The following is a 25304-nucleotide window of genomic DNA, read 5'->3' on the forward strand; positions in this document are numbered from 1 at the left end:
TTTTCTCAGTATTCTTCCATTATACTTCATGAATCGTTCACTAAGTCCAAATCATTTGTTCCGCACTGTTTCATTGTTTGTTTCATCTTTTCACCTTTATCGTCAATGCTTTCGGTTCTGAATTGCCTGGATCTAATATTTCCGTTATCGTTTAGACTGCGAAGTTTCAAGTATGGTTAAATTTTCCACTTAACCTACACATGACTGCTTTAAAAGTAAAATGAACTCTTAAATTTTTATTTTGGATATCACGAGAACAATATGGTGATATCGGATCGGATATATGGAATTGAAACGCGACAATTCTTTGTGCACTGTACAAGGTAGAATTTGCCCAGAACACAGAGTATGATCGAAGGCATATTTTATCTGCCTCATCATTAGCTTTTTGTTCGTACTTTCATTAAAATGATTCTCGCAACAAAGAAACACTGATTTTGATTTAGGAACATCACGTCTAGCTGCTTTAAACCATAAAACGTTACGTGCGTAATCATGAGGAACGGTTAGAAAGAGTTTGTTTGACGCACTTATTGAGGTATTCTTGCATCCAGGCACAAAGCGCCACTTATTTTGTGATCCATACATGTCACTATTTTCCATTATGCAAGATAATAATAATAAATCAAATGATGATAATCACAATAACTTAAATAATAAAACAAAGCTGCGAAAACAGCAAAATAAACACGGGACACTTTGTTGATATGACCTGCTACGTCACAATCGGGATAGGCAACCGATGATACGGATTCGGCGTTTTTGGCGGAAAATATGTGATTTGAATTTAAATTCGCTTTAAAATTAATATGGAGGCTTTTGTTGCAAAAAAAATTATATCAGTGTAATATTTGCCATAACTACTTTCTATATATCAACATTAAAAAAAAGTAAAAACACCCTATTCCCACTGCTTCTTAAACTTCTTTGATTTCCACCTGACCAAAAAATCACTACGAATCTTCAAACTGGAGCTCTCTATGCCGATACGCTTATGCTATATTAGCTCTCGGGTAGGGCCATTAAATGCCAGATTTATTCAAATGCCTTTCTTAAACGCATTTACAGGCATGGGATACATTTCTTGCTCGTTTATTTTGACACTAACTGCGTTATGTAAATAGTGCAACTCCCTTGATATGTTTTCGTTTTTTTCTCATGTTGACGGTATTTTGCATTCCGTGTAGTTTACATCGGTCATTTGTCTACGCCATGAAGTGAAAGCAGAATGGAAAATTAATTATTTTCTTTGCCTGTCCAAGTGATTCACGAAAGGCAACAAAAAAACTATAAGAATCTGGTATTTCCTTTTGCTCAAAATTGGTAGTTGTTTCAAGTGCTCTTAATTTTTTCACGTAAAAATTATTTTTTATTTATTTTATTATAAATTCAAATGTAATAATCATCCACTCACTCAGCTAGTAGTAAAATCACTGCATCAAAAGGATACATCGTCCTTGCTGGTTTCAATATTTCATCAGTCGTAAAAGATGTTTTCCGCAGACGTTTCTTTTGTATTATGTATATTTTTATTAGAACTTTCCCTTTGGGGCCACAACAAACAAGAAACGCGCAGCAGTCCCTGGCGAATTTACCTTTTTTCTTTCGTTTTATCAATTTTCCATTTCCATGTAAAGATCCTTGGAGGGCCCACTACTTATTTTCCGGCGCATAACTCGATTGGCCCACTTCCAGGGACAAAAGAACGTCGAATCTAATTTGGGATATTAAAGACCGAATAGTAAAAATGCCCCGATGTCTTGGTGTATTAACTGGGAAACTAATGGAGAGAAGAATTAGCAGAAATTTCATTTTTGATACATTTTTCGGGTTAAAAGCAACATACCAGACTTAATAATTATTAATATGAAGTAATCCCTGAGGTTAGTGCCACAGTAAAGTCCTAATGTTCCTTGCATATTGCAGCCAAATGAAATTTTCTAAACCGCCATATTTAAGCCCACTAAACAGTCGGTTATTTTAATATAAATTAAGCAAAAAGCTAATATGGATTATCGCAGGCCCTGGACGATTTACTGTTATTGCAATAAATTACTTCGGGATTGATCCGATTTGGAAGCGGTTTTTTAAACAGCTTTAAAACTTTGTTGTCGGGCTTATTTCATATCCCATTTGGCTCCCTAAAATCCGTGAAATAAAATCGCGAACCACCAGGGATTTAAGATTTATGCTCGGCGTGGTTTTGCTATTTGGTTTTTGGTCGACTTATGCGTTCTAATCGAAGGAAATATCCGTCTTGGCTAATGCATATTGACTGAGCTGAAAAGAAAAATTCGAACGCTTTTGCCGAACTGTTCTTGACTTGGTAAAGTTGTTTTAACTGATAAAAAATTATTTATCCTGTGCACCACACTTGTGCTCGTACAACTGTTTTGTTTTTTCGAATATTTTCACATAAGTTTTAACTTGGTTGTTAACGCAGTCTTACTGGTAGTACTCTGTAACTGTATCAAAACCTACATATTTAGAATGTTAATTACTCAATATTTCTATCCCAAAAGAAGCGCCGCAAATCAGCGTTTGTAGACAGAACTGTCTTTTTTTTATTTTTAAATCATTTTTAAATCAAAGGCGCAGTTTGTGGTAACAGTCATATCGAGCCCAGGTTTTTTTCTGCCGGTAAGAAATCCAGATTGTGTGGGATTTTTGTGCATATTTTAACATCTGTAGAGTGAACTATCGTCTAGGGACTGTATGATTTTAAGAAATCTAAATATCTCCCTTGTGGGATCTCACATTTTTGTATTTTTTGTCTACATTTTCTTACTTGAATGCCGGAAGAAAAATATTGTTGTGAGTTCAAGAAAAAAATTTACGAACATTTTCGTTATTTCAAAAATGAGTAATTTAATGTTATTTGCACTTTTGCGTTGTTAACTTCTTTCAAACTAAAGAAATACATTTAATTAAAAAAACTAAAAAATGAAAATAAGTGGATTTCTTGAGGTAAACCGAACTCCAAAAACGTCTTAATTATAAACCAAAATATTCTTCTTTTTTAACTGCAATTAGGCGAATGAATATGAATGAATGCAAAATACCCTATATTCTAGCGCGATGATTAAACTCAAGAACTAATAAAAGTTTTTGGCATTTTTTCATTACTAGCTGTTTAAACAAAGATAATCCAAACCCATAAGCAGTTAAATTGTTCCTTTATCAAATTATTTAAAGTTAATCAGTCTGGTGTGAAAGTGACGAATGAGAAATTAAATAAAATATAGTAAAAATTTAGCCAAGAAACTGTTCATTAATATTCGCGCAATTAATCTCCTAAAATCACTCATATAAATATCTCGTTTGCTCGTTATCCGCAGGCTTTTGTGAAAATGATCGGCAGTTTTTAAGTGCACGTATTATTGCTCTCGATAATTTTTAAGCAGCTCAATACGCTACTTCTATTAGCTTTTCTAATTTATCAGAATGCCGTTCATTAGTTTGCCAAAGCAAAACTGCTCAAACTGCATTCAAATAGTCCATTTTCCCTGCAGATTCAAATAGTTATCGTGCATTAGCGCCGTTCCGAAGTGCACCGGCTTTTTCTAATGTATTTTAACTTTATTTTTCAATCACCATTAACTTTGTAGCTGCGCCTCCATAAAACGTCTTTCTTCAAATTTATTTCCGTCGTTTTCCAGGTATAGGGCAAATAAAACCGATTTTTCCGATAACAGGGATGGGACAACGAATGAAATGGGGGCATTTAGGCTCTTTTGGATAGAAATCGGATCAACGGGGCTATTTAAACTGAACTTATTTATTGCATAAATAATAAAAACAAATATTTAATATAAATAAGAAAAGCAACAAAAGAACAGCTTACAACTTTGAGAAGTCCGTATCTGGAGTTTAACTGTAGTTACGTATTTGTATCGATTGTGTTTTAGTTTTTGTCAAATGTTCAGAGCATTTTGAGTTTTATACATATTTTAAGAATTTACAATTTTTGGACTTTTGAACTCCTCAAGATTGCAAAACCTTTGTCAGAAATTCCCAAAAAAATTTCCATTGTTGAATTTCGATTTATCACTCTTTGTCGGTGCAATATTCCGTTTTTTTTATCCTTCGTAAAGCATTTGGATCGACCTGAACTTTGCAAAATCCGACTATAATTCTCCTATTATGTGCCCTTTTTGGTGTTATCTTTATATTGGGGAAAAAGGGGTCGAAATTCAGTGGAAACTGGCGAAATCAAACCGTTCTCTCTTCTGAACTGGGTGATTTACTGCCGGCAGCTTGCCGCTGTCTCCTGCGACATTATGCAAAGTTCCGACGTTTCTACCGCTGTTTCCACCCCCAATCCGCGCACCGCCTTTTTGATGCATCACTTCGCCGGATGCTGGAATATGAAATCGTCTGGAGCATGTTCGATAAAAGAAACCGTTTTTGGAACTCACTTTCATCATACATTTATTATAGGGACTAAGCTGAAGGAGAAAAAAACTAAGTTTGATGTTAATGATTATTTGGCTTCTGATTATTACTTTAAACTTGGTCAGTTATAGTTTTGGGTAAAATCACAGAAAAATATGGAGGAATTTGGTTTTTCAGTATAATAACAGTTGATGAAGCAAGTCTGACTTTGTTATTATCCAAGATAAAAAATCAAGTGCAGTAACAGTCGAAGAAGGGGCACATTCGTATCGTTCTATCAACTTTACACAGTTTGGCTAGGAAACCTTTCTTGTGAATCATGATCAGTCAGTTCTTGTAAACAGTGGATACTGATGCTATGAAGGGAAATAAAAAAATTTTTTTAGAGAAACTAAAAAACTGTTTAGAGATTTTGCGCGGATTTTTCAACTTTTTATGGATATCTGACCATCAACTTTTTTTTAAACATCAACATGCAGATTTAAACACTGATTCTAGAATAATTCAATTCAATTCAAGTGAGGTTAAGCAGTTCTTTGGTAAAACTTAGTGAAACACAGGGTAGCAATGGAGTTGTTTTGAAAACCAAATTTTGAAGGAATGGGTTCTCTTAAAATGACGAGTTTGTCAAGTTTGTCAAGTTTGTTCAAATTGTCTTTAATTTTAACCTTTGAAGGTGCTTTGCTTTGACCAGTATTGCAACTATCTCTACGGGTAGGTGTAGTCTTTACAGTGTGGCCATAGCTTCTTTCTATTCTGTGATAAATTTAGGTTCCTTTCTGAATACCTACTGTTTCCTTACGTTCCGTTACTTTGGAATGCTTTTTGTTATGGAGCCGCTAAGCTGTTCTATCAAATGGTATTGCTTTGTTAAGAAGAACATTTTTGTTGGTATCTTAATAATTGAAGAGGCGCACGAAAATGTCCATAAAACATGGACTCTGATTGTCCACTCACATCATTCCTTCTTTATTTCTGTATCAACAACCGATTTGCCTATGACTTTGAAGAGTCAGCAAAATGAACAAGTTCTTGATTGTACCCGCACAACCAAGTGGTGTTTAAAGTATCATTGCCTTTAGGTGTGTGTCCTAAAATTGAAAACATGTTGGTACATTTCCGGCCATTCAATAAACTGAGTATGAACATCCAAAGTGAATTGCCGACTGAGTCGTTATGCGAAATACAAATTTGTTTATTGGAAATTCGTACGATTCCCTCGATGCAATAACGTTGGCAACCTAGCCTATACGTTGCTCCAGGTGACCATTTGCAATTAGCGTATGTCGGGACTTTATGACGCCATTTGTTGCATTTTATGGCAACGCCGCTATCTATGGGTTTGGCGTTCTATGCGACCGTTGGTTAATGTGTGGAGTTTTTGCCATCTTCCATTAAAATTATTAAGGAAAAATCGAGGCTTAAACACAACCATGTGTGAGTATGCAGGGTGATTTACAAACATTATTAAAAGTAGCGACAAATACGGTTGAAAATTGCTTCAGAACCAACCAACCTGGATTATTTACAGAATGCGACAACAAAAATTGCAATCAAACTGAGATAATCACAAGAAAGGGAATCTGAAATTTGGCAACAAGGTAGCCAAGAGTAACTCAGTGAATTTTTAGGACTTGGCCTAGTGCTACGCAAATGGCTTGGCGCGCCCACCCAACGCACCGGCGCAGTAACTCAGTTTCGTTGTCAGGAAAATGTTGATGACTTTTTTTTTTGATGCCGTTTATTAATATTTTTAAATTTCTTCAAAATTCAGAATTTTCCAGGTTTAGCCCAGTTAGTCTTTCCTCTAAATGCTCAATTTTCTAAAGTTTGAGATCCAATCTTAAGGTATTTTCCGCAAAAAATTATGAAATGATTTTCGAATCCTTCATCTCTTTGTGAAAAATTTTGTAAATCTTTTTCCAGCTTCGAATTTGGAACAAAAATTAAATCATTTTCTATAAAAAAAACAAACAGAATAAGCGAAAGTTTAGAAGAGATTATTTGGAAATCTCGTCATGTTCATATCTCTGAAGACTGTAGAGTTTAATAAAAAAGTGTGAATTTTCAATTTTGACTGAATTTTTTTTTTGCTTTACTTTATACTCAAAAGAGCTCTATTTTTGCAGTTTCACTTAAAAATGCTGACGATCTGGAGGTGTTTTACGCGAAAAATATAAATTTGAAATTGGAAGATACATTTTTAGCTTTGCAAAAATGTTACAAAAACGGTTTATGTGGCACAAACACCAAATAATTTTATACAGTTTTTTTAGGATTGTCTTGGGAAACCGACCAGAGCAAAAGTTTACAAAAACTTTGTTGGAAAATTCGCCGCCCTCATCGCTCTGAAAAAATTTAGTTTCTTTAGATTTTTTAAAATACTGACAATTTTCAGATATTTTCTGTGAAAAAATTTAAGATACATTTTATTGGAACACTCGCTTCCTTATCGCTTTGTTAAAATTTTGGAAAACTTTTTGCAGCTTTAAATTATGGACAAAACTCCAATAATTATTTCTAAGTATCTTTCCAAAAATATTTGCCGAACTGAAAAAGCGAAAGTTTCTAATCATTTCTCTGGAAAATTCTTGGAAATTGGGATTTCTTCACTTTTGCGTCAATTTTTTTAAAGAACACTGTGTCTAAATAAAAAAAACCGCGTTTTTCCTATTAATTAAGAGATCGATTTTACAAGAAAACTCGTTGACTTTATTGGAATCAGTTCGGTTGCCGAGAAAATCCAGATTTTTTTAGTTGTGTGATCAAAGTGGTAAAACGTTACTCAGAAAAAATGTTGATGACCTTTTTTAGATGTGAAAATTCCAGTCTCGGGTCTTGTAAAGCTTTAATAAATGACTTATAACTCATTAACCGATGAGTTATAACTCATTAACTCAGAGAGCGGCAACACCTCAATAGCGCAACTTAACGCAGTGTTACCCAGGCCTACAACAAGTTATTGGAGTTGCACATAGTTGCCAAGTTTATTTAATGTTTTTGGCCGCAGTGTTTTAAAAAAATTTTTGGCCGCAATTTTTAGTAAAGCCCCTCTGCGGTCGATGATTTTGGGGTCATAAATAAAACTAATTAATAATTAAAAGGTCAACGACACGGTCAAGTCAAAACAATGTTTTCCCAAGCAAACTAGGAAAAGACACAACAACTTTCAGCCGGTTAAGACCCTCAAAAAGGATATTTCTTCACGTATCTAGTCACGTGACCTGATCCAGGTGCTGATAGTGTCGCCCCAATTGATGGATCACTCTCCTTTCCCCCGACTTCCAAAGGAGGAGAGCCGTTTTTCAACTGGAGTGCTGCTGTTTTTCGATGGCGAACGAATATTCACTGTTAGAGTGAGGAATTAAACACTTTTTTTTAAATTAGTTTAAAACTTTGGTCGACTTTCAAAGTGTACATAAATTATTATGGATTCCATGCGTTTAGGGCATAAAGGGTGTTATTTCGGTTAGTGATGACTGAAGCCAACATTTGCGAGCAGAGATGTCGATTCATTTTTGAGTGTTTTTAATCAAATTTAAGTATTCGTTCGAGTTTGAGTCAGTTGAAAGTGCGACTAGGGCCTTAGTAAACTCGTGAAGGGTGTTTTACTCTTACAACACCGATTTTAATACAAGCAGGTAAACATTTCCCGATGTGTTAATCTCAGACACCCGCAGTACCAGTTTACATCCTGCTGGCTCTCGTCAGCTGAGCCTGGCCTGAAAATTTCACTCGCAAAACCTGCACAATATTTCGCCCATCTATTTCATATCGACACGGAACCAACTGTATTAATCCAGAATCAATTCCGTCTTCAGAAATGAGACAAGATCAAGTGATCATTTTGATCTTAAGTAAGTACGGAAGATCAAAATATTAGTTTTATTTCAATTTCATATTCACTCTAAACATTGAACGTCGTTAATCCGGCAGCGTTCCCCGTACGCTCCTATTTACGTATAATACAGGAACAGCGTGATTATTCAAAACAATTTTCGCTTTTCATTCATACGAACATCGAGATTGAGCTATTAATCAATGTTTTGGCACATTTCGGAACTTCAAAGCTAGTGGTTTCGGTGCATTGAATGAATGTCGAGGCATTTTCTTATGGGTGTTTCAATACAGGAGGTTTCTTGTTTGATCCCATTTTGATCAAAAGACGGCTATGTCTTCAGGGGGGTTTTGTCGGTAATTAACTAACGATTGAGAGAAAATTAATTATGCCTAATGAGCCGGGAGGATTTTGAAAATTACTTTCGACTGCTGTCTACTAATCAAATAATAACCATTTCTAATTCAGCCCTTTTTAGATAATTAGCCACTTTGCAGCGAGCTTCTGCCGGATTATAAATAAAAACAAGAAACAAAAAAATGTGGAAGCGCTCAGCCTTCCGCCCCATCTTTTATAATAAATTATTCACTTTGCGAGAAACAAACGAGAATCTAACATCAAATTTAACTGGAACATCTAATAATTTCGAAAGCTTTTAAAAAGGAATATGTAAAAGCGAATTTGTAAAATTGCCTGGCATATTAAATTTAAAGCGCTTGCCAGTTCCAGAGATGAATCGAGTTATCGATATTTACATTGGAAATTAGCATTAAGTACACATTTTCGTATTCAAAAAGTGATGAAATTCCTGCTATTTCAGTCCATGGGTCTTGCAGTTACGTTGATGTTAGGTACTTTTAGGTTTCCTGTAATTAAATACATTTTATATTGTGCAGAGCTGCACAAAAATCATCCAACCACTCAAAAAGGTTCGTAATATGCTTAGATGAAAAGTGAGTAAGTTCGACACTTAGTTTCACTACAAAATGTAAATTATCTCGAGCAACTCAACTAAACTCTCGTGAAACCTCAAAAGCAGTTATCGATACCATTTTCATTCCTGCTTTCTTGGCAAGCGAATTGTTACCTGGCTGGAAATGCTGCTGACTGCAAAGAGAAACGGAAAAGTACAAAGGCCTCCAGTTACTTAACGTTGTATTTCCATATTATGGGGCTAAAGATAAAATATCTTATAAGCATATAAAGTGCATAAAGTGAACTACTAGCCACGTTTTGCCTGCACTAGTGGAAGGGATTCTATAAGGACCTGGACATTTTAGACAACTTGTTTTAATTGTACTTGTAAATTGTGTTTTTGCTCAAAGTTACTTGTTAACTTTGCTTGGAGTAATATGTCGTAGATGAAAGGTGCGAATTTAACTGCTTTTTTTTAAATTTTTCCATTGGTTGAAACTCTGAGCAGTCTACTTCATAGTTTCCAGGAAATAAATTAATATCAAAAAGCGTAAAACAAACAACTCAGAATTAACGGCACGTTAACAGACAAAGGACAGACAAGAAGGAATGTTGCCCTCAGATAGATCATAAACTGCCATATATGATTTTCTTTCAGCTGTTTTTCAGTACAATTTCATCTCATTGATATCGTCCGAATGAGGAATTTTTGCTGTAAGTTTGCAGCACAAAATGTCTGGATCAGTGTAATGAGTAAAAAATTCTGAAGGTTAAAAAAAACTTCATCAGGTGAACTACGCTGAGAAACAAATGGTGCTTTTTTGTCATTCTGGTTGCAAGTGCATCTGAGACCCATAATCTGAACATTTTGCAAGTTGTCCTTCTTTAAACCTGGTAATGTGCTACTAAAACCTGTCTTTTGAACTTTCCAGGTGGAGACGCACAAAGTTTGTGAAACTTTTTGGTTGGCAGCCATCATGCAAATTCGGCTGCTTAATGCGATGCTTGCTTACCTGAAATATTCGCCAGTTTGCGAATAAATAAGTATGCGAAAAGGCTTTCTCCGCGCAGTGAATATTTCAGTTAATATCGAGGCGAAATTTTCAGCTCATCCGTCTTTCAATCTTCGAAGCCGTCCTGACAGCCTTTGGCTAAAATTTCAAACCGTCACCGACAGGTTTTTAGAGGCGAAATTGCAAAATGGATCGAGCGAATTTGCCTTTGGTGGTTCCACAAACGAAAACCCGAATCATTGTCGTCCTTGTCGATTGTGTCCGGGAAAGTTTATCTGGATTTGTTCACATTTTCATGCTATTTTGATGTGTTTTTATTTAATTCAGTTTGAATGTGGAAACACTTGATTTTAAGTAATTTTCAAGAAGCAACTTGTAGTCCCATTCACACAAAACAGCGGAAGTTGGCTTTCTAATCGGTAATTTTCCTCCGAGTAAGAAGTCTCTCGACGTTCATAAAATTAACCCAAATTTAAATTTAGCCATTGTCATGCAAAAAAGTCGTCGTCGACGAAGGTGGCAAAAATAAAATAAGCCCGGGAAAGAAAAAAGTCTTCGTCAGTCGGGGATTTTCCAATTTCACACTTGCCCGACCTCGAAACGAATTTTGTGGCACAATTACGTGATTTTGTTAGAATGTCCTTGCTGATTTTGGCAAGCTTTGTAGATCAGCGTTAATCAGCAGTTCAATCCTTGGCTGTTGAACATGACCTAAAAGCGCCCTAAATCTCTTGAGCATCTACGGGATTGAATCTGGCTAAAGCTCGCAATTATTTGCGTAAATTAACTTTTGAGGTTCAGTTGCTTATACCATGCTCTTGTGTAAGTGCTCAATAGTGCTACTCGCTTCTTAAAAGGAACAATGCAGCTTGTTAAATTATTTACAAAGGCTGCAACGTATGGTTCAACTGCTTAAGGGCATACAAATTTAAACAGCCCGTCTAGGAGTTTAAATAGAAAATTCCACTTTGTTGGTAAGGACTTACATCGACCGAACTTCATCGAGAATAGAAGGAAATCAACTTAACAGCCCCGTTCCAAACGGCTATAAAGCCCCTATTTCGGTCATATGTTAAATTGAGAGGTAATTAGCTTAGTCAATAGCTTGATTCTAAATCAATCTGATTTATGAGGTTCTAGTTGTTGTGCCTGCAGAAGGAAAAAATCAGTCCCATTGCTTAAAACTGGTATTTTATGTATTGCCGCTTTCAATTGCCTGAATGTCGATTTAAGTAATTCCTTTAAAAGAACCAACCGTGAAAAGTTGTCAAATTCATAGGGTTTTTTCGGTTACAGAAGGATAAGATTTAACCACGCACTCATAAAAGAAATTGCTCTGGCCATCGGTTACACCGTAAGCAAGTAAATTGCTACTGAATTTAATAAAACTTATTGATATTCCAAAGAAACTCTTCACATTACATCAAGGAACAATGCAAGAATGTTAAGCATTTTTTCCGGTTCACAGAGATTGAGAGAGACGACTCATAATGGCCAAAGATCAGCGTTGAACGATTTAAATGGTCATTCCATTAGATTTTGTTTGGGAATTGGTGTTATTTAAAATAATCGACTCCAAAATTGTGCCCATTTTGAATTCTGGCATTTGTCTCGCGGTCATCATCGGCTCTCTAAAGCAGCGCGGGAAGAAATATTCGATTTTTAAATTTAAAATATGCCCCCGGCCATAATTCTAAAGTGTATTTCCCTTGTCCCACTTCCGAATGGCACTCGAGAAAAACGAAATCCCATCTGACATCTTGACTAATGCCAGTGGCACCTCGTGTAATCTGGACCTGCTTTCCGCTCGCAGGACGTCGCAAAAAGTAGGCTTTCCTGCCATTTGTGCGGCAGCAGGAAAGGTATAATTCAGGATAAGTTGACGTGGAAGGGCGACTTTTTGTCGGAATCTTACAAACCGTGTATTTATTTTTGCAGGAATAAAACTGGGCTGTCGAGTTCGTTCCGTTGTTTCTCCCCGCAGGTTTGACACGACATCAAAGGCGCAAAAAAACGGATGCGATCCATATGATATGTGGCCAAGTGCGCAAATTGAATCGGGGGAGGCGAGATTGCGAAAAAATTCCACAAAGCCGCAAAAATAACACATTATCCTTCTGCAAACCGTAATATTTTGACAGGACGCAGGATAAACAGCCACAATGGCATTAGGTATGGACGTCACGCACTTTATAGGCTCGCAAAACGCGCTGGGAGGTGCAGGGCGGAAGGAAAACAAAGGGGGCTGATAGAGAAGGTATGATTAAATATAACCGGCTTTATTTGTTTGGACTCTGTGATTAGATGGGGGCTGAATTCTCCAACACCTACACCATCAGCAGCTTCCACACAAATTGTATTTAGCAAATTTCATTTCCTAATTTTCATTACTTTTATCGTGTTTGGCCGCTGTTTGCTGTAGCTGCCGACCAAAGAGAGGGCAACATCTTCGTTGACTTTTTTAGTTAGTTTACCAGCTTTGTTTCAGTTATTATGAACCAACTTTTTAAAGCGAATATTTTAACCTCAAAAGATAGCTACAAATAGACTGAATCAGAAAAAGTTAAGACGGTTTTAAAGATAATCGTATACTGCAGGTGCCGCTCTCTATGAGCTGGGTTGGCATAAAACTGAGTTGATAGTCAAATTTGTCATCCTCCAAAACTCCTGAATGGCTAATTTTCCTAATAAAACTCAATTAAAAAGTACTTTGACCTCCTGTATTTCTTCTAAGTTGTGCTTCTTCTTCTTCTAGTCGTTCTTCTTCCAGAATTGGACATAGGCCTCCCTTAATTCTTTCGATTTTGTTCTATTCTGGGCAATTCTCAACCATGGAAGTCCTGCCAACTTTTTTTATATCGTCGTACCACTTGTGATAGGTCTTCCTCTCGCTCTTCTGCCGGTCTATGGCCTCCATCGCAACACTCTTCTATTTCACCTGTTATCCTTTATTCGGGCGATATGTCCCGCGTAGTCCAATTTCAGTTGAGCTGCCCGGTCTATTATATCTGTTATTTTAGACTTGCTTCTAATTAACTCGTTTCGTTTTTTGTCACGCAGAAAAACGCCTACCATTCTTCCTTCCATATTTCTTTGGGATACTCTAAGCTTGTTCACTGTTTGCTCTGTGAAGGTCCATGTTTGAGCGCCGTATGTGCTTACTGGCAATACGCATTGGTCGTAAAATGTTGATAGCAAATCCAGAGGTATTTTTTTGTTGGTGAGTATATTTTTTAGTTTTGCGAAAGCCGCCCATTCGAATATAATTGTCCTTTTGATCTGGATATCTTTGTTTTCCTTTCTAAGAGTTATTCGTTAACCTAAGTATGTATAGTCCTTTACATGCTCTATTTTGTTGTTGTCTATTATGATATTAGGGTCCACCGGACACGTAGTTTTGGTTTTATTCAGATTGATTTTGAGGTATATTTTCTTTGATTTTTGGTTCAGATGTGTAATCATTTTGTCCAGGTGTTTAGCGTTGTTGGCTACCAGCACTATGTCGTCTGCGTATTTGAGATGCGTTAATCTCTCGCCATCGATGATGCCTCCCTCTTCTAACCAGTCTAACTTCTTGATAATTCCTTCTAGGGCCAGCGTAAACAGTTTGGGTGTGATTCTATTCTGTGTCACCCTGTTTGATTCCCCTTTGCACGGCAAAGGAATCTGTTGTTTCGTGTATTCTCACTGCCGCTTTCGTGTTTTTGTGAATCTCTTCCAGTCAATAAGCCTTGTTCTATGCTTCCAGTATGTTTGTGTATCCATGGTCGACACGGGCCAGCTCTAGCTCGCTTAGAATTGCTCAATGTTCGATAGAATCGAAGCCTTCTCGTAATCTTTGAAGGCTGTGTATTATGGCATGTTCTATTCTGTCATTTTCTCATTTAGGATTTTAAAGGTCAAGAGATGATCGGATGTGCTGAAGCCCTTTCTAAATGCCGTTGATAGTCATCGAGTTTGCTACTGATTCTGTTTACGATGATTCTCGTGAACAATTTATAGATGTGTGAAAGCAACCAAATTGGCCTACAATTCGGAAGAAGTCTCGGGTCTCCTTTCTTGTGGAGCAGGATGATTATGGATTCGTTCCAGGTTTCAGGTATTTCTTGGGTTTCAAAGCAAGCGTTGAAAAGTGTCTTTAGCTTGGGGATGACTGTTTCTTCTGCCTCCTTGATCATTTCTATTACTATGCCGTCGCCGTCAGGGGCTCTGCTATATTTTGATGTTTTAAGAGCATGTTGGTATTTTCTCATCTGTTATTTCAGGGATGTCGTCCGACCTCACATTTCTCACTTTCTTAAATGCAATCGTTTCTGGTTTCTTTATTTGTGAGGTGCATAGGGCTTGGTAAAATTCCTTGGTGATCTTTAGTATTTCCTGCTTATTTCTGGTTTCCCGGTGCATGGAGTCTTTTAGGGCTATTAACTCTTTCCTGCCGTTGTTCCTCCGTAGGCATCTCTAAGTTGTGCTAAGTCGCTTGATTTGGACCCCGGAAATCCCCCCATTACTCATGAGCCTCTTTACTTAGAAGATATGCAATAATCAGTTGCGTTAAGTATATTTGACTAAAGAGTTTTAATTTTTTGGTCCTTCGAACCGGCTGATAGCTAGTTAGAATCATTCCATTTGATTTGAAACACACTTTATTCACATTAAATAAGTGTACCGTCCAATAACCGAAGTTAATCAAAAATGTTTTTTGTTTCAGAGCTGCCCAAAAACTGAATCTCTCATCATCGCCCCATCGAAGAAAACGTCACAATTCAGACGAGGCGGATCCTGGAGGATTCTGTGGCGCTTTGCAGAAATGTCCTCCACCAGTGCCGCCAGCGCTTCTCCGGAGAATCGGCGTCAAAGAGGTGACGGGCGTGGGAAAGGTAAGTGCAACTAAGCAAAGCACAGATTCCGGCCTTTGCGCGAACATTGCCGGCCAAAGCACGATTATTTATCATTACTTTGCATAATGGGGGCAGTGAGGAAAGTTTTTAATTTTTGTGTCCGGGAATTTTGCGTGGATGCTAATTTTTGAACAGAATTAAAAGTTCGGGTCTCGAGCGTGCCATCGGGCAAATGATTTAATTTGCCCTCTTAAAAATGGGATGTGTCTTTGGGTCGCAATTGGGCCATGGTGTTTTATTGCGTTTTAAAACTTTGTTCAGATTAAATAACGGCGATTTAGGTTCCAGTGCAGGAAACTAAAGTTTTTGGAAGCATGCGCTGGTTCTTATAAGCAAAGTAAGCTAGATAGTCTAGGGGAAAGATTTATGAAGTTTTCATGTGGCTTTCATATGCTATATCATTGCGGATTATGAGCATAGATTAGCACGTGACGTTTTTCTACAATTTACTCCAATTGAAACAAATTTAATAATGTTTTTACCAAAATGTCAGCAACTATTTGAGCAACAGGAATGAGATTTTCTACACATATTACAACATAAACATTGCGTACTTTCTTCAACCCCATTTAAAATTTGCGTAGCAAAAAGTGCCAGTGATGGCAATTTCAGGGTATCGTATGTATTTTACTTCATTAATTTATTCGCTACTGGAAAAGTTCGTTTGCTTTTTTGCTCTGATGTTAACCGTTTTTGAGTAGATGATCGCAAATTTCCAGGCCCCTCAACAAGAGTTTTCAAATATTAGAGGTAATGGACACCAATATTTAAGCCTAGAAAATGATTGAAATTATTTTTAATGTGGTTTGGTGGCAAATGTAACGTCCTTAAATCCACTTTTCAACTGTGTATTGATTTCGTAATAATGTGCGTCATTCCTAAGCCATCAAAGTGCAAAGATCCATAACAGGATTTATTAAAAACGAGGCGAGGAGTAAACAGAGCCACGCTGTGGCTCAGTAAGTGGTTATAAAAATATATATATATATAAATTTGTAACGCTCAAAAAAATGTGAGAATTTGCTCCTGCCGAACTTATTGGTTTTGTCGAGGCATTTCCCTGGAAAAAATTTCCGACCAATATCATTATTGACAGGCCCATAAAATCACAAACAATCCACATAAAAATTCGCAAACAAATCTCCTTATGTGTACCCCCATCCACCTGCGGCATTTTATTAACACCCGAGGGAGAGATGCTGAAGAGACACTCGTTCTCCATACCGGGTAGCCATAAAATTTTCCATAAATTTCTGAACAACGCATATGCTAAATAAGGTAATGAAAAATTGTTTTACTGTAGAGATACAATAAAGAGACACATGGCTTGACAACGCGGTAATATCGTCCGGGGTGGGAATAACGGGAAAGCTGTTTTTTTCGAGTAAAATACACGCTCACTTCCAACACCTGTGTCTGTTTTCTCCCGGTCATATAAGTAGAAACTTGTAAATTTGACGAAGTGGAAATGGTTATCAATTTTTGAAACAGGAAACCTAAAATTTTATGGTTGATATCCATGTGGTATCGATTCTATTAGTCTGCACATGATTTTGTAAAATAAGAAGCACGCTTTAGGGACAATAAATTAAAAAATTATCTGAACGCCAACTTAAAGCATCCTGCGATTGGTTAGGTAAATTCCGCTCAAGTCACAAAGGTAGGCCTCGGTAACTTAGTTGATTTTTAGGAGTTGGCGCAGTGCAACGCAAATGGTTTGGTGCGCCAACCCAACGCACCGGCGCAGTTGTTCAGTTCCGTTGCCGGGAAAATGTTGATGACTTTTTTCACTTGTTTTTAGATTTACTTTAAAGGCCATTTACTAATAATATTTTGAAAAAGGGCAGATAGGCCGATTGGGTCGATAGCCTTTTTCTGTAGGAAATAAAGATTATTTATATATATATATATATTTTGAAAATGTCTTCAAAACTTCAGAATTATCTAGTTTTAGCCGAGTTACTCTTTCTTTTAAATGCTCAATTTTCTAAAGTTTCACGTAAACATGCTGACAATCTCAAAGTATTTTCTTCAAAAAATTATGAAATAAATAAAAAATCCTTCATCGCTTTGAAAAAGCTTTTAAAAAGTTGAAATCCCTTTCCAGCTTCGAATTTGGAACAGAAATCAAATAAAAGTTTTTCTATCAAAAAACGAACAGAATAAGCGAAAGTTTATAACAGATTACTTGGAAATCTCGTTACCTCCATACCTCTGAAGACTGTAGTTTGTTAAAAAATGTGTTTTTTTTGTTTTCACTGATTTTTTTAAAATTTTCTACTAAAAACGCTATTTTGTAGAGTTTAAAAGTAGAGTACGCGCAAAATTACACGATAAATTTATAGCTTTGTAAAGATTTAACAAAAACTTTTTTCAGCGTCGAATGCGGGACAAAAACGAAAATGAATTCGTCCCGTTTTCCCCGAAAGCCCTTAAGGTTTTCTCCAAAACCGAAAACGACCCGAGAGCAAAAGTTAAAAAAAAAATTATTTGGAAAATTCGCCGCCCATCGCTCATCGCTTTGAAGATTTTTGAAGTTCCTTTAAATTTTCAGGTCATTCCCGTTGTTGCAAAGTTTCGTTTAAGCAATTGTTTCTACGCAAAAATCTAATTATGTTTTAGTTTTACCTAAAATACCGACAATCTTCAGGTATTTTGAATATATTGTGAGAAATTACAGGATAAATTTTATAGGAACTCTTTGAAACTAGGGTTTCGTCACTTTTAGGTCAATATTTCTGAACGGCGTTTTTCCTAACGTTTTACTGTAAAATACGAGCAAACTGAATCTTTTATGCAAAAAAATTAAGAGATCGATTTTACAAGAAAACTTGTCGACTTTGCTTTGGACTCTTGGAGTTTTGTTGCTGGGAAAATGTAGATAACTTTCTTTTAGTTGTTTGAAAAAAGTAGTAAAACGTCACTCTGAAAATAAGTTAATTATCCTTTTTTAGATGTGAAAATTCCAGTCTCGGGTCTTGTAAAGCTTTAATAAATGACTTATAACTCATGAACTGATGATTTATAACTCGTTAGCTCAGAGAGCGGCAACAACCCAATAGCGCAACTCAACAAAGAGTTACCCAGGCCTACCAACAAGTAGCAAATCTCGCCATTGATTATATTGACAATTGGAAAAATTACGTGCTTAAACATGTTGATACTTTTTCACGAATACCTATTTTCATTGTTTTTGTGGGATCTTGCGTCCACAAATTTGCCTTCACGTGGTACAGACAGGACAGTCTACGCGACACTGAGCGAAAATTGAGGTGCAAGAAGCCAAACATTAACTCGATGAATTACTTCTTCTGGGTCCGAATCCTCAACGGTCAAAGCCAAAAGTTCCCATTAAATCCTTATCCGAAAAAAAAACTTTTTGTATGATTATTAATAAACACTAGACATATAACTCGTTTTGATTTTAGTTTAGTTATGGTTTAGGGCTCCGTTAAAAATTTAGTTTTTCAAAAGGTTTCCGTCACCAAAAAAGTTTGAGAACCTATGCTCTAACACATTATCAATGATTCGACCAACGAAAAATTAAACATTACAAAACCTTCTGTATACATTTTTTGATAAGAACATTGTTACTTTTTATGGGTTGTTCGCACTCAACTGATTAGGCTGATAAATCCTTAAAAGGTTTTTTAAATTCAATTTTAATTTAGATGAATTTTTAATTTAGATGTCTCCCCGTCTCACACTGTAAGGTAAACTCAAAACCCAAATTATCGCACAGTAAATTGTATTAACAAACCCATCCAGAGTATCGAGTTTCCTGTCAATGAGTACACCTTATTCGTCACGTTGCAGTAATCAAAACAGCCCTTAAAAACCGTTCGTCCTTCGGCACCCCCGAATAGAAATCATCCCTTGAATTTGTGGTTGTATGATAATTGGACTTGATTGGGGTTACCTCAGAGGCCTCTAAGGATGCGTCCGCGCTGTCGGAGGAGTTTTCGAGGCTGAGTTTAGTACTTTTTGCTGGTAGTTTCAATTGCTGGCTTAGAGTCTTGCCTCCAATTGAGTTTTTATAAACCCAAATCGAGCAGAATGAATAATGTACAATTTACAGTTTAGATATTCATGCAAATCAATATTTAGTTTGGCAAAAGTAATCGCAATCTCTTGCCTTTTGATTTACGAACTATTAAAATTTGTTATGCCGGGATTTCATGGACAATAAGTTGGGCCAATTATTGAGCAAACAGCGTCGAATCGGGCTGCGATGGATAACTTGTAGATTGATTGMGGACTTACAGAATGTTGAAAATTATTGCTGATAGTGAAAATTTTYTGCGAATTTTTCAGGTTTTTTGTTGTTTGCCTAGTGGGTATTGACGATGTTGCTAGATTCTCGAAATAAAGGGAGGATGACCTAGGGGTCAAGTAATTTTTTTATTTTTATTGTGYWTCAGATGTTGAAGCTTTGTGTTKTATGCAATAAGTTTAGCAAATTAATAAATGAAAATAGTCGCTTCTTTGGAGGCATAAGCAAATAATTCGGCTCTTGGCTCATGTGCTTTGATCGACGTAAAAGTATTGAAATTTATTTCGATTTTTCTAAAATTTCACCGATTTAGTGTGATCGTTTTATGGTTGTTTCGGTTTGGAAAACCCCAACTCTTTTAGTTAGGGTACGAGAAGAGACTGAGACGTTTAAACGGACGAAAGTTTTTGTTGTTTGATGAAAACTTTCGCAAAATCTGAAAATTGATTGCGAAAATTCCCAGTTGCCGTGGGCAAGTTCCCAAGTTGTGCGCCAGTGATTGATAGGGGTCTTTCAAATTAGGATCTCATTTAGCGTCATATTGAATTAGTCGCGAAAATAAATACCGCAGGGAAGGAATAGTTCTGTTCGGTTAGCTTGGCGTTTCGCTTTAAACTGGGAAATAAAAAAATTGACAATTTATTAAAGTATTTCAATTCGAGAATCGTTTCCGTGTACTTTTCATGAAGTTTTATGTTTAAAAGTCTCAAGAAATATTATTTGAGAAATCTTGCAAAAAACTAATCTTGATCTTGGTTTTGCGCTCAACTGTAGAAGATGCTATCTACAGGTGGTTTTCTCTTTTTGACTAGTCCGAACTTTTTCCGAATGTTTGGATCAATTTTTTATCAAACAAATCAATTTCTCTATCATTTGTACGCAAAAGCGGTATTCTAACAGTTTTTCAAAAACTTTGATTCAAGATAAAATTAAGAGAAAGACATGTCATGTAAGTAAGAAAGAGTATGAGATTCCCAACAGAAGAACACAACAGCTGAGACAGAGGACCAAATTCTGCCCCCAAAAAGTTTGGTTTTATCTTCCCTGTTTTTGATATTATATTTCTGATACGACTCAGTTTGTTTTCTATTTTGTTATTACATATTTATTAAGAATTTTTATCTTAAAAAGACCTGAAGGATTGCGATGTGAATTATAGAACACTTAGAAAACGTTTTAATGCAGAGTTTACTGTTTAAAATGATAAGCGCGTTGAAGAGACAGTTTTCTTCTGATCGGGGGTCCACAAAGGGCCATTCGAATTGTGAATGGAGACCGCGTCCCGACTTGTCGAAGACTTTTCGTAGGCCCCAAGCAAGAAAACTGCTTCTCATTCCGGCCGATGCGCCAACCAATAATTGGGCCTGGAGATGTCGCAGGAATGCCGATAGGGCTGAGAAAACAGCGTCGGAGGTATAGGATCTAATTTGACGAAAAGTTAATTAGAATTCTGATTAAGAGTTATTATAAATCATCGGGGATTTTCTTTCTGCTCTTGAGCCAGTGTTGATTTTAATTAGGATGTCTCGACTTGAAGCTTCCGGTACAATACATACATTTTCTCTGGTAAGGTTTTTCAAGGTTTAAAAAGTTGCCAAGAATGTGAAGCTTTGATTTGCTATTCTTCCCTAACCAAAGCTCCAATTTCCCCATTGAAAGTATTCCATCGACGGAAATGTGAAAGTGAATTTCAACTTGTTTCACTTTTAATCACGGCCCTGATTTTCATCGTCTGGCTTGGAAATGTTCTACAACTACCTACTAGTTCTGTTCGTCCACGAAAAACTTTGAATTTAAATTAACCACGTTGTTGCTAGTTTAGTGATAACACAACGAAAATATCCAGCACTATTTTGCTGCAATGAATAAATAATTAGCTCGAGTTGGTTTATTGGTTTTATGAACCAGACAGTGCGACAAGTGAAAGTTTAAGTTCCAGAAATTCGATTACTGACAAAACTTTTCTCGCCACTCGACAGCAAGTTTAACTAACCTGACACTATCTGATATTGTGTTTAAAAGGTTGTTTTCTTGCAAATTTCGGTATGAAGTATCACTGATTTTATGGAAATGGAATGGAAAAAATCTTAATTCGTTGTTAAATACATGATTGACTAATAAAGACATATTAAAACAGCCTCTTCCCCTCTGGCCAGGTAGCATCCAAATATGTACCGCTCTAACTTGTAATTTGCAGACTTTTTTTATTACATCAGCTTGTTAAAAAACTGAAAAGCTCAGGCGACGCTTTTTGGCACAGAAAGGCTTGCCCTTTTCGATCAGAGCGTGTATTCGTGATCTTGAGCATCTTGATGTGAACATTTGTTAACGAAACATGCTTTAAGGGCGCCGCTGTTGAAAAAAATGTTTCGCGAGCAGCACCGTATTTGAAATCCAGTGCTGACTTCGGCAGACCAGGTTTTCTGCTCAGCGCATCTATTTTTCCAGAATTAGAGCTAATTGAAACGGTCTCTGTGAATTGCTGAAAGGGCTTTGTAATGTTCAACGGCTTTATCATTTCTTTTGCCTTTTGCGTCGTGCCTGCCAGTGTCCCGTGGTTATCATTATTTCACTCTTTATTGGCTCTAACAGGCCTATGTGGCAAAAGGAATAGAAAAAGTCTTCGTACGAGTCTGTGTGTTTGAAATTGTTTGGTGTTTTCGACGCAAGCAAATGACGTAAAAGTACAGCAAATAATGATTGTGGTCATCTGAAGCAATGGGATCAAATTAAATTAAAATGTTACTATCTAGGATTTGAGTTTATTTTTTTCGTTCAAGCACTGGAGCTTAATTTGTGCATTTTGGAGGAAGAATAGAAAGAAGCTGATTTTTTGAGAGATATTAATTACACTGTATAGAACTGCACCAACTATTTTGAGGAAAAAAAGTATTAAAATACACAGAAATAAGACAAAGAAGTCGGATGCAAAACCCATTTTTTCATGTCTCTTAACTATTTCAAAAAGCTTAGTGGCTAAATGAAATATAACATTAATAAATCGAAAAATGCTTACCCTCAATGTGACCCTATCAAAGCTTTGAAAGCGCTAGTAAAGCTGCCTACTGAGAATATCTTGCAGAAATTCCATTTTTAACCAAAATTTCGTCTTTTAATTGAAAATTTCTTATGTCTAACATTGAATTAATATGCAAATCTTAAATTAATCCAAATAAATTGGGAAACGCTTTTACTTGCTTAAGCAAGACTATACAGGGTGTCTATCAAAAAATCAAAATCGACCTGTTTTTCGAAATTTTGCTATGGTTGATCGAAAAACCTTTGGTCACTGTTTCTTCGACTGGATTTCTTATCTGGTCAATACCCTGTATAAAAATAGGTCCGTTTTTAATATGCATCAGTCATAATCAGCTTATATCTACAGGATGGCTGAAAAAGTGTTAGACATAAAAAAATTATGTTAAATACTTTTAAGCAATTAAATGTTGAAAAAATAGATGTTGGAGCGCTACAGTTGTCAAGGAAATTTAAGAAACATTCCATTTCATGTCTCAAAATTGTTGAAATCGAAGTTCCGATATAGAAACTTTTCACACTTAAAGTTAGGAAACATGTAAACCATGCAGTGCGGTGCAGTGTATAAAAGCATCAGCGCCAGACGATGAAGAAGCCAGCGGAAAATTCTACGTAGAAAAAATTCTCATACAGACTTCTTTTTAATATATCGAACTAATTTCGACTGCAATCATAACAATAACAACCAGACGACATTCCGGAAACAAAGGAACTTATTACAAAGGAAACTTTCCGCCACCAGAGCATGTTATTAAGTAAAGCCAAGTATCATGACGTCCGCAGGAGACTTCTTAGATTCTAAGCCTCTTACAGTTTTAAGCACCGCTGATTGACTGCTCTTTCGATTTTAAATCTTTATTAGTAGTCTTAGTCCATTCAACCCTATTGAAGGTAGGTACTTTGCCGGAACGGGCCCGAGAAAATCGAAACAAGAAAAAATTGATATCGTTTTACTTGTTAAAGAGGCTTAGTTTGTGCCGCTTTGAGCGTAGACTGAATGGAAAGAGATCAATTTTTTTGAAACTCTAATTGGCATCAATTTGGTATTTTGATCAGAAATCGTTTTTATTCTTCTTATTAGTAATTTTAAAGAACAATAGTTTTAACACGTGCAAACTTTGTACAACAAAATTCGTAAACAGAGCGAAAAGGAGTCTGGGTATTATTTACTTTAAGTGCCTCTATCTGTGCCATAAGAGCCCATAACATGCTCAATAAAAATGACCAACCCGCCATTTGGGGCCATTTAAAAATGGCTATTGCGAGCAGTTTCAGCTTGATAATTTTAAAATTAACTCCACCAAATTACCCCCAAAGTAAACCACTGCAAACTTACTGAGATGGTCAAACTCGATTCAGAGTATCTGTAATTTCCTCATCTCTTTTGGAGCATTACCGAACATGTGCATCCATCGTGTTATCGAAACGAAATGAAATATTGGAAGAGATTTGACCAAGTCGACCGAAAATCGATATAAATATTAAAAGTTTTCGCCGCATATGTTCAGTATAAGCGGATGTTGGAGCAATAGTCCATGGGCGGAATTTAAGGCAATTATATATTATATCATAGAATCTAAAAATCATAATGACTCAGTGTACTGGAGACCAATCGACATTATAAATTTTTGCTCAAAACATAATAAAAAATATTTAATACTTACTGTTAAATATGGTTTCGATGCGAACTAACTTGTGTCTTTGAAAGCTTCTAGAGAAAATCAGCCAATAGTGTATTCAATAAATACAACCTCGTAATTTACCTTATTTATAGAGGGTGTACAGAACGTTCACACTTCTGTAACTTTGAATGAAAGTGGAAAAGACAGATCGTAATGTTACTTTAATTTAAATCTATGCATTGCAATACCCAATAGTTCTATGCACATTTCTATGCTCTCTGTATCTATTAGTCTTTACTATTTTTCAACGTAGCTATTAAATTTTTAGAATTTCTAATTTCTCAACTAGTTTATCCAACGTTTGTTGTCTTATTAATAATGCTGCATGTTTCAGCATGATATTCGGATCCTACAACATTTGTTAAATTCTTGCTTCATTATATCATCACTTTGATGATACGTTTTTGTCTGCCGCTTGGTTTGCGTTAGTTAATAATTGTTAGGTTTGTTCCTTTTTCTTTCATGAATCTTTTTGCTTTAATATTTTCATCCATCTTTAAATGATTGCACTTTCATTTTTCTCTATGACCAATTCACACCAAAAATAACTGGAAGATTTTGCCTCTGGTTATGTACGTATATTTTCGTTTGCATAATTTGTTCAAAATAATATTAAAGTAATTCTTGAACTTCTTATCTGATTTTTTATTGTCTTGACTGTTATCATTTTTGAATGTCCTCATAGGCACAGAACATGATGGGACATCCGGTTCTTAAGGCGCTCAATGCCTCTTCTTATTAAATTATTTTTTACTCTGTTATCTAACTGTGTTCGTAAAACACAGTTGTTTTTCATAACTTTCTGATCCATGATGTTTCACTTTTATACACACTTTCATGCCAAGGTAAATGGTTCTCCAGTCAGTAAATTATATTACAATAACTAATGGGTTTTTCGGGTTTTTAGGCCGTCGTTCGGTAGAATTTCTTCTTGACGTTTCACAAGGACGAGTGGCTTGCATCGTCAGAAGTGGTTTGCTTGAACGCTTACACTGTTCTGATGAAAAATTTATGAATGAATATTATGAAAATTCCATCAGAACAGTGTAAGCGTTCAAGCAAACCACTTCTGAAGATGCAAGCCACTCGTGCTTGCGAAACGTCAAGAAGAAATTCTACCGAACGACGGCCTAAAAACCCGAAAAACCCAATAGTTTCAAGGAATAGTCTCGAAAGTCTATCTCTTTTGATATATTACAATATTTTTATAGATTCACATTCTTCACTGGGTTTTACTTTGTCAAAGGCTTTTTT

The 25304-nt window shown here is 36.1% G+C and overlaps 1 protein-coding gene across 3 annotated transcripts in view; it reads left to right on the forward strand.

Moving 5' to 3' along the window:
• LOC109532957 (kinesin-like protein CG14535) overlaps nucleotides 1–25304 on the forward strand; it is a 261935-nt gene that overhangs the window by 157299 nt on the left and 79332 nt on the right. For all 3 annotated transcript variants that reach the window (XM_048667734.1, XM_048667735.1, XM_048667740.1), the window contains one exon: nucleotides 14870–15038. In XM_048667734.1, the coding sequence (XP_048523691.1) occupies nucleotides 14870–15038 (169 nt within the window). The remainder of the gene's footprint in view (nucleotides 1–14869; nucleotides 15039–25304) is intronic.

Source organism: Dendroctonus ponderosae, unplaced genomic scaffold (assembly GCF_020466585.1).
Source record: "Dendroctonus ponderosae isolate FM_Combo_2020 unplaced genomic scaffold, Dpon_F_20191213v2 Dpon_F_20191213_1, whole genome shotgun sequence".
NCBI lineage: Eukaryota > Metazoa > Arthropoda > Insecta > Coleoptera > Curculionidae > Dendroctonus > Dendroctonus ponderosae.